General features: G+C 42.3%; 1 protein-coding gene across 1 annotated transcript in view; it reads right to left on the bottom strand.

The window, feature by feature from the left end:
- Positions 1-10,000, bottom strand: part of hhla2b.1 (HERV-H LTR-associating 2b, tandem duplicate 1) — a gene marked incomplete at its 5' end in the record, with an annotated part of 24,586 nt that overhangs the window by 8,567 nt on the left and 6,019 nt on the right. The window contains 2 exons of the mRNA XM_079234176.1: positions 1,640-2,137; positions 6,833-7,012. Coding sequence (XP_079090302.1) covers positions 1,640-2,137; positions 6,833-7,012 — 678 coding nt within the window. The remainder of the gene's footprint in view (positions 1-1,639; positions 2,138-6,832; positions 7,013-10,000) is intronic.

Raw genomic sequence — 10,000 nt, 5'->3', positions numbered from 1 at the left:
CAGTTCATACCCAAACTGGAGATTTACACGTGATTTGGGCCTAAATCTTCAATCAAGCTTCAGCATTTAGTCAGCCAGTCATTTTAAGAATTACACCAAATAATGAGCTTTTTGTAGTCCAACAAGAAGTCTTCTGCACTGGTTCGCTCCACTAACAGCCAATCGCAAGCTTCCATTACATTATGGATTATTAGAGAAAACAAAACAACAAATTTATGATTCTTACAGGTTTAGTTAATCCAGATAATCTTCGCTAATGAACCTGTCATGATGTTTGAAGTGTAAAGTAAGAAGCTAACGTTAGTCTATAGAGGAGCTCAACCACGGTCACATGACCTCACGTCGCCTCCACTAAGCTGAAGGAGACTAGTGTCGTAGTGAGGACACTCAGTCGTCTCCTCCACTAAGCTGAAGGAGACTAGAGTCCTAGTGAGGACGCCCAGTCGTCTCCTCCACTAAGCTAAAGGAGACTAGAGTGCTAGTGAGGATGCCCAGTCGTCTCCTCCACTAAGCTAAAGGAGACTAGAGTGCTAGTGAGGACGCCCAGTCGTCTCCTCCACTAAGCTAAAGGAGACTAGAGTGCTAGTGAGGACGCCCAGTCGTCTCCTCCACTAAGCTAAAGGAGACTAGAGTCCTAGTGAGGATGCCCAGTCGTCTCCTCCACTAAGCTAAAGGAGACTAGAGTCCTAGTGAGGACGCCCAGTCGTCTCCTCCACTAAGCTAAAGGAGACTAGAGTCCTAGTGAGGACGCCCAGTCGTCTCCTCCACTAAGCTAAAGGAGACTAGAGTCCTAGTGAGGATGCCCAGTCGTCTCCTCCACTAAGCTAAAGGAGACTAGAGTCCTAGTGAGGACGCCCAGTCGTCTCCTCCACTAAGATAAAGGAGACTAGAGTCCTAGTGAGGACGCCCAGTCGTCTCCTCCACTAAGCTAAAGGAGACTAGAGTCCTAGTGAGGACGCCCAGTCGTCTCCTCCAGACTCTTTTTTAAGACATGTAAAAGCTTCTAAATTCACCAGAGGGGCGTTCACTGACCGGTTTTATATCAGAGAACTAAACGTTAAAATCGCTTCAGCTCTTAATCACAGACCTGATTTCAGACGTCTAACCAAAAACACATTGACTTCCAGACGAGGGAACAGGAAGTGACTCATTGCTGGTCTCCTTCCTGCAGCTCTCTCCCAAAGCAGAGCAGAGGCTGAAGCACCTTTTGGCAAAGATAAATAAGCTTGAAGGAAGGTGCTGTGTGCAGAATGAAATCAGATCATTGTTTTCCATTTTAGTAAAGAAAGGAAGTAAATAATGTACAATCTCTAAATAAATGTCTGTTGATTCACTTTGGCTGCAGGAGGTTAAGTCTGGAAGTTCAGACGAAAGAATCCAGACGTATAAACTCAGAGCACGAAGCTGTTGTTTTCACTCAAATAGAACTGAAACCTTGAGGCTGTCCTCTTTAAAACAAGTTTGTTTGGCCGTAAAAACACAGCAGCTGCTCTTGTGTTGTCGTTGCGGCTCACGGAGGGTTAGTAATTCAGAAATGTAATCATTTGTCTTTCGTACGTATGTCTTTTTAAATAATTTCAATCGTCAAACTGTACCAAACACTTTCACCCTCAAGGCGTTCTCTTCTCCATGAGCTCACCTGCGACCTTCACGACGACCTTGGCGTTGTGTTCGCCCTGCGCGGTGAGCACGTGACACCTGTACGTGCCTCTGTCCTTCAGGCCGCTCCTCCTGAGGATCAGCGTGGCGTTTCCGCGGGATATCAACTTCCGGAAAACGGAGGCGCGGCCGGCGACCTGCTCGTGCTCAAAGGGCTCCTCCTCCTCGCTGCTGTCGGCCGAGTCGCTGTCGGCCTCGCCGCCGCCATCTTCGTCGTCGCCGCCGCCATCTTTGTCGTCGCCGCCGGCATCTTTGTCGTCGCCGCCGGCATCTTCGTCGTCGCCGCCGCCGTCTTTGTCGTCGCCGCCGCCGTCTTCGTCGTCGCCGCCGCTGTCTTCGTCCTTGCCGCCGCCGTCTTCCCGCTCAAACTTGTACACCATCACTTCCTGTCTGAACCACTCGATGGTCTCCTCGCTGCCCGGCTGGAAGCTGCAGGGCAGCACGCACTCCTCCGAGACGACGCACGTCACGATGACGTCTGAAACGAGAACAGGTGAGCCCAGGTGAGAGACTGTGATGTTAACAGTTAGAGGGATCTAGTGGCAGAAATATAATAATAAGGAATATGGTACATATACGTACGTTTTGTTAAGTGTATAATCACCTCAAAATAAGAATCATTGTGTTTTGTTAGCTTAGAATTAGCCGTTTGTATCCACATATATATATATATATATATATATATATATATATATATATATATAGCAGAAACCACTATGTTTCTACGGTGGCCCAGAGCGGACAAACACTGGCTCCGGGTCGAGACTTTTGAGTTCTTCTGCACGCCCGGCACACCAAAGAAGTTTCAGGTGGCTGCAGCCTGGCCACTAGATGGCGCCAAATCCTCCACGCCGGCCCTTTAAATGTGTGTTTGTATATCAGTGAAGTTTCTGAGGTTGTTAAACTGTTGTAGTTCATGACCATGAAGGACAAATGTATCATCACACAACGTTTAATAAAAGATTGTGAAATACTTAGTTGGGTAAAAGAAAAGATCGTAAAATACTGAGTTAGGTTTAATAAAAGTAATTTGGGTTCAAATAATTCAATATATTATACTATTACTATTATAGTAATAGTATAATATATTATTATATCCAATATCCAATATAAATATATATAATATAGACATATAAGTAGCATTACATATTGTAAAGTACACAAGTTCTGTGACAAAAACAAAACGTTGGTTTCTCGTTTCACACGGGGAAAGAGCAGCGATGCCCCGGCTGAAAGGTCGCTGGTCGTGGGACTTTCTGAGACCAGCATGCATCACACCTTATTATGGCGGCGGTGGTCGTCCCTGTGACCATAGCAACAGTCGGTCATCCGGAATCGCAGTGAGCTAAACACACTATGAACGAGGAAGTGTCGAGGTCATTTTTGGTCATTCAGAAACTGCTGCTCATCAGATATCATCATCATCATCATCATCATCATCATCATCATCATCATCATCATCACTGTGCTGATACCCAGTCACTCTGTTTTACTGGAATCTGAAGGAAATCATAGTTCCCATGAAACCGGTGAGTTTCACAGTGATGACAAAGAGAATCCCTCACCCTAAACTTCCCTTTGTTGCCACACATCCTGGTGATTGATCGGCTCTGACACGCCTTTCACCCTCAACAGGAAATCAAACCGTATTCTTGGAAAATGCACTTTTCCAGTTCTCCCAGGTCTCCTTGTCCGTGCTGTCGCCGATAGAATTGGTTTGGTTTGTGTTTAATGTGTGAAAACCTTTGTGATTGTTGAGCTGTTTGAGGAAGAAATAACTTCCCTAAATAAATAGAAATATGAATGACTTTTTTCTCTATTCATAAATGGCTGAACATTAACAGGTTATAGTTAACGCAATAATATATATATTTTTACATACTGTCAACAAATACCATGAATAAAACTGAACATCTACAGCAAGTAAAACCTGTTTAATTGTTGGACTATTTTAACCTTTTATTCAAGCGTGCTTAAGCACTTTTTGCCACTCCCTAAAAGTGATGTCATAGCAGATGAGTCGAATGTTCCAGTGAGGAGCTTCTAGCAGTTTTAGACCGTGTATAAAAGTTTAAATATTCTCCACTTTTCTGAGCCGATAGTTGCACCGCTCGTCAAAGTGTCCGACTTGGCCAGGCAGCCAATCAAATCAAGCAAGAGGCGGGCTCTCCTAGCCGTTTATTGCTGGCTTAAGAACACAATTATTCTTACAACAAGTTCAATATTTGCTCCAGAAATATACCTCCCTTCACGTCCCTTTTCCATGAATCAGATTTTAGCCAGTGGGCCGTGTTCTTGTCCGGTCAAGTTGACTTCTTGGCTGGCATTGAATGTCCTTGGCAAGTCACATCTTGTTTGTACAATTGATCTGGCTGACATTCATTTACATTCTAGCATGTTATTTTACCGGCTGGGTGCAAATCTCATAAGGTCACATGCACCTTTTCTTCAACACTACCTGGGGTGACTCCTCTGGTTGTATAGAAGTCTATGCTTCATGTGTTAAAGCTGCATTCTCTCTCCTGCCACCAGAGGGGGGGGACTCCTCTGGTTGTATAGAAGTCTATGCTTCATGTCTTAAAGCTGCATTCTCTCTCCTGACCACCAGGGGGCGACTCCTCTGGTTGTATAGAAGTCTATGCTTCATGTCTTAAAGCTGCATTCTCTCTCCTGACCACCAGGGGGTGACTCCTCTGGTTGTATAGAAGTCTATGCTTCATGTGTAAAAGCTGAATTCTCTCTCCTGACCACCAGGGGGCGGCGACTCTGGTTGAATAGAAGTCTATGCTTCATGTATAGCTGAATTCTCATGCATAGCTGAATTCTCTCTCCTGACCCCCCTGGGCCTAAATTCTTCCACAGCCAGCTGCTGAAAGCAACACACCTACTTTGATGCCACAGTTTGGGGTCTTTTTGATCACGGTGTTAATTAACTCAACCACAGATTATTCCTGAAGAAAACCAAACAAAGAAGATCCTCTTTCAGGACGGTTGGAGCCAGAAGTGGAGTCAGATCGTTGGCTCGGTGCCAACGTGCCAGACGTGTTTGTGCTGCACATGTGTTTGCATGCGTGCGTGTCAGTTGCTGGCAGAGCTACACATGAACGGCTGCAGGGATTAATTGTTGCTTCTTCGCCTCTCGGCGGGGCGTTACAACTGTCGCCGCCGGCGCCCAGCTGTTCCCTTCTTCTCATAAACCTCGGCTCAGCGATGCCTCACACCTGCACAGAGCCGCTCACCTGACAGCCAGGTGTCAGTCGGCCGCCGTCCCGTGACGCGTCGTGCCCTTGCAGAACGTCTTTGTGCAATCTGAGCTGAGCAAACACGGGTTCCTTCGCGGCGGTCCGACAAAGTGCGGAACACTTACGTCACACACGCGCCCTGGAGTCCGTTTCCATGATAAAGAAGCAGATGAGTACTTAAAGAGGAGATTACAGGAACTGGTGATTGCACAATCTTGATCTCTTTGTGGCCCACGAACAAAAAAACTCTCAACGCTGTTTGAAGTGCAAACAAGCTGATAAAAGTATAAAGTTCCGTATCAGTGGGGATACTTTAGCATTACGGTTGAAATACAATGAAACTAAATCGTAACCAAAGTAGTTTTGTTTCAATTTCTGAAACCGACGCACGTTTAGCGTGTTTAGCATGTTGAGGCGAAGCACGTTAATCCGGACAGATTAACTGACAGTTTGGAGACGAGACAGAGATGGATGTCGGGCGGTCACCCGTGTGAAACTAGAAGTAAACATTGATTTTGTCACCTGAGTCGTTAGTCATGTTACTTGTATCGTTAGTGTTCGTCACTTTGTGTCATTACGTTACATTTAGCGACTTACATTTTCTTTTTATACACACACCAACAGGGAGCTAAGGGGTTAAGTGTCGTGCTCAAGGACACTGACTAGCGGAGGAGGGGCTTGAACCACCGATCAAAAGTCAGGCATGCTAACCACTGAGCCACAGTCACCCGATAGAGTTAGAGACGTTCGAGTCGTAGAGACGTTAGAGTTGTTGGAGTCGGTAGAGTCGTTAAAGTTGTTAAAGTCATAGAGTCGTTAAAGTTGTTAGACACGTGAGTCAAATTAGTCATAGAGTCGCTAGAGATGTTAGAGTTGTTAAAGTCATAGAGTCGTTGGAGTCATAGAGTCGTTAGAGACATAGAGTCATTAGAGACGTTGGAGTCGTTGAAGTCGTTACAGTCAGAGACGTTGGAGTCATAGAGACGTTAGAGTCATAGAGTCGTTAGAGACGTTAAAGTCATAGAGTCGTTAGAGACGTTAAAGTCATAGAGTCGTTAGAGATGTTAGAGTTGTTAAAGTCATATAGTCGTTAGAGATGTTAGAGTTGTTAAAGTCATAGAGTCGTTGGAGTCATAGAGTCGTTGGAGTCGTTGGAGTCATAGAGTCGTTGGAGTCATAGAGTCGTTGGAGTCATAGAGTCGTTAGAGTCGTTGGAGTCATAGAGTCGTTGGAGTCATAGAGTCGTTGGAGTCATAGAGTCGTTGGAGTCATAGAGTCGTTAGAGTCGTTGGAGTCATAGAGTCGTTGGAGTCATAGAGTCGTTGGAGTCATAGAGTCGTTGGAGTCGTTGGAGTCATAGAGTCGTTGGAGTCATAGAGTCGTTGGAGTCATAGAGTCGTTAGAGTCGTTGGAGTCATAGAGTCGTTGGAGTCATAGAGTCGTTGGAGTCATAGAGTCGTTGGTCGTTGTGTACGTAGTTAAGTTGCATCAACGCTGGTTCCCTGAACCTCAAGAGGTTTTGTTGCATGAACCTAACTTTTCAACTTTTCTAAGTTCTTCCTGTCTTTGTGTGAATATTCAGCACATTTCCTTCAAACAAAGCTCATCGTTGCTCTTTTCCGTTGCTTCGTCAGTGGGGTTAATAGTTCCCTGAACTCTCAGGGACGCCGGTCAGAACGAGACACAGATGTTCCCTCCACGTCCAGCTGTTCCCTGCTGCCGAATGATTCACACCTGACGTCAGGCTTTGAAAGTCGGTGTAAATTTGGGACGGTTCTCAGATTGCGGAAAGATAAAACAAGAAATCCCTTCCTTGCGACATGAAAAAAAGAGATTATATTCTGCGTCTCGGGTTCCTGCAAAGAAGCTTTTGAATTCTTTGTGAGCTGCTCGCGGATCAGCGGCCGCACAAAGAGGCGCTTGTGTCTCACCTGGCGTTTTGTCCTGCGCGGCGAAGCCGATCCAGAGCAGCAGACAGGCCCAGCTCTGTACGGCGGCCATGATCCCTCTGCGGTTCACACACAGGACGCAGAGCCTCTGCAGTCCATGCTGCCGGTCGCAGCGCCCAGGTTTCCACTTGTCTTCCCCGGTTTCCCTGTCCTTGGATCTCTCTGGGTGGGTTCAGCATCACAGAGAAGAAAGAGAAGGAAAAGAAGCATAATTAGAGACACATTCCCCATGAAGTGGACACAGGAAGACATACAGTGAGAAACGTGAGCCAGCATGTGCAGCTGGAGGAGGGCTGATCCTGCCACGGGCCGCGAGGGTTTGTCCTTTCATCGGCAGAATAAAAAAGAAATAACAGTCAGATTTGCAGCTGGACTCTTTCCTCCAACACAAAGTCTAGAAAAGCCTTTTTCTTTTCTTCTCCGTCGCATCTCAGCCTGCGCATCGCTGCGTCTTATCTGTGCAAGAGGACAATAATCTCCTCTCACGTTATCGCCGCTCTATCTGAGCGCTCAGAAACAAACGGTGAAGCTGCTGCTCGGCCGTGAAGCTGATAGATGGATTAGTGGAGCGGCCTTTCCTTTGATGGAGCGGCAGCCTCGTGTTGACGCTGGATCCTCCAGACTGCAAGTGTTTTAGGAGGAGGAGGAGACAGAAGAAGAAGAAGAAGAAGAAGAAGAAGAAGAAGAAGAAGAAGAAGAAGAAGAAGAAGAAGAAGAAGAAGAAGAAGAAGAAGAAGAAGAAGAAGAAGAAGAAGAAGAAGAAGAAGAAGAAGAAGAAGAAGAAGAAGAAGAAGAAGAAGAAGAAGAAGAAGAAGAAGAAGAAGAAGAAGAAGAAGAAGAAGAAGAAGAAGAAGAAGAAGAAGAAGAAGAAGAAGAAGAAGTACTTCTTACAGAAGTGCTGCAACTGAGAAGTGACTTCTGTCTTTGTTTGCATCCTGCAGAGAAGCTTTATGTCTCATAATGTCTCTTTATGTCTCATAATGTCTCTTTATGTCTCTTTATGTCTCATAATGTCTCTTTATGTCTCTTTATGTCTCATAATGTCTCTTTATCTCTCATAATGTCTCTTTATGTCTCTTTATCTCTCATAATGTCTCATAATGTCTCTTTATCTCTCATAATGTCTCTTTATCTCTCATATTGTCTCACAATGTCTCTTCCTGTCTCATAATGTCTCTTTATCTCTCATATTGTCTCATAATGTCTCTTCCTGTCTCTTTATGTATCATAATGTCTCATTATGTATCATAATGTCTCATGATGTCTCTTTATATCTCATAATGTCTCTTTATGTCTCTTTATATCTCATAATGTCTCTTTATGTCTCATAATGTCTCTTTATGTCTCTTTATATCTCATAATGTCTCTTTATGTCTCATAATGTCTCTTTATGTCTCTTCATGTCTCTTTATGTCTCTTTATGTCTCATAATGTCTCATAATGTCTCTTTATGTCTCATAATGTCTCATAATGTCTCTTTATGTCTCTTTATGTATCATAATGTCTCTTTATGTCTCTTTATGTCTCATAATGTCTCTTTATGTATCATAATGTCTCTTTATGTCTCTTTATGTATCATAATGTCTCTTTATGTATCATAATGTCCCATTATGTCTCTTTATGTATCATAATGTCTCTTTATGTATCATAATGTCCCATTATGTCTCTTTATGTATCATAATGTCTCTTTATGTCTCTTTATATCTCATAATGTCTCTTTATGTCTCATTATGTCTCATAATGTCTCTTTATGTCTCTTTATGTATCATAATGTCTCTTTATGTCTCTTTATGTCTCATAATGTCTCTTTATGTATCATAATGTCTCTTTATGTATCATAATGTCCCATTATGTCTCTTTATGTATCATAATGTCTCTTTATGTCTCTTTATATCTCATAATGTCTCTTTATGTCTCATTATGTCTCATAATGTCTCTTTATGTCTCTTTATGTATCATAATGTCTCTTTATGTCTCTTTATGTCTCATAATGTCTCTTTATGTATCATAATGTCTCTTTATGTATCATAATGTCCCATTATGTCTCTTTATGTATCATAATGTCTCTTTATGTCTCTTTATGTCTCATAATGTCTCTTTATGTATCATAATGTCTCTTTATGTATCATAATGTCTCTTTATGTCTCTTTATATCTCATAATGTCTCTTTATGTCTCATATTGTCTCTTTATGTCTCTTTATGTCTCATAATGTCTCATTATGTCTCATAATGTCTCTTTATGTCTCTTTATGCATCATAATGTCTCTTTATGTATCATAATGTCTCTTTATGTCTCTTTATGTATCATAATGTCCCATTATGTCTCTTTATGTATCATAATGTCTCTTTATGTCTCTTTGTATCTCATAATATCTCTTTATGTCTCATAATGTCTCTTTATGTCTCTTTATATCTCATAATGTCTCTTTGTGTCTCATAATGTCTCATTATGTCTCAAAATGTCTCTTTATGTCTCTTTATGTATCATAATGTCTCTTTATGTATCATAATGTCTCTCAAAGAACGAGACTTTTGTTATAAAAAAATAAGATCTGTTTTACGACCACTACTGATATTACAGCGTATAATTATATTGTATTACCTTTTATTATGTATTGTTCTTGCAGACATCAACCACAAACTGTTAAATATTAATTAATGTATTTCTTTATTCTCGTTCTGTGCTCATCGTGAGTCTCTTTGATCTTCACATGCTTGATTGATCTTGTTTTGTAAACGCACCGTGGGAAAGTTTCAGGTTAATACACCGATCAAACTATCAATAATAAGATCAATCATTAATCTGGATTCCAAACGTGCAGAAGATTGTGATAGAATAAATATATATGTGTGTGTGTGTGTGTGTGTGTGTGTGTGTGTGTGTGTGTGTGTGTGTACGTCTTACTAATACATTATTCTGTGTTCATATATAAATGATCTACTATAGTTATATATAAACAGTAATATATTGACCTCTGAAAGCTTTATTACTCATCGTAACAATAACTCCTTGACCTCCTCTTATCTTCACGTTACTCTGAACATCTCCTGTAGCATATGATGTATTAATATTTATTATTACTACGACTGTGAATGACCTTTGACCTTTGAACTCAAGGCGCTTTACGTTTCAGTAAAAAAAGATATTT

Source organism: Taurulus bubalis (assembly GCF_910589615.1).
Source record: "Taurulus bubalis genome assembly, chromosome: 18".
NCBI classification, from domain to species: Eukaryota; Metazoa; Chordata; class Actinopteri; order Perciformes; family Cottidae; genus Taurulus; species Taurulus bubalis.
The sequence above is the reverse complement of the archived record's forward strand: the minus strand, read 5'-3'. Positions and strand labels throughout refer to the sequence as shown.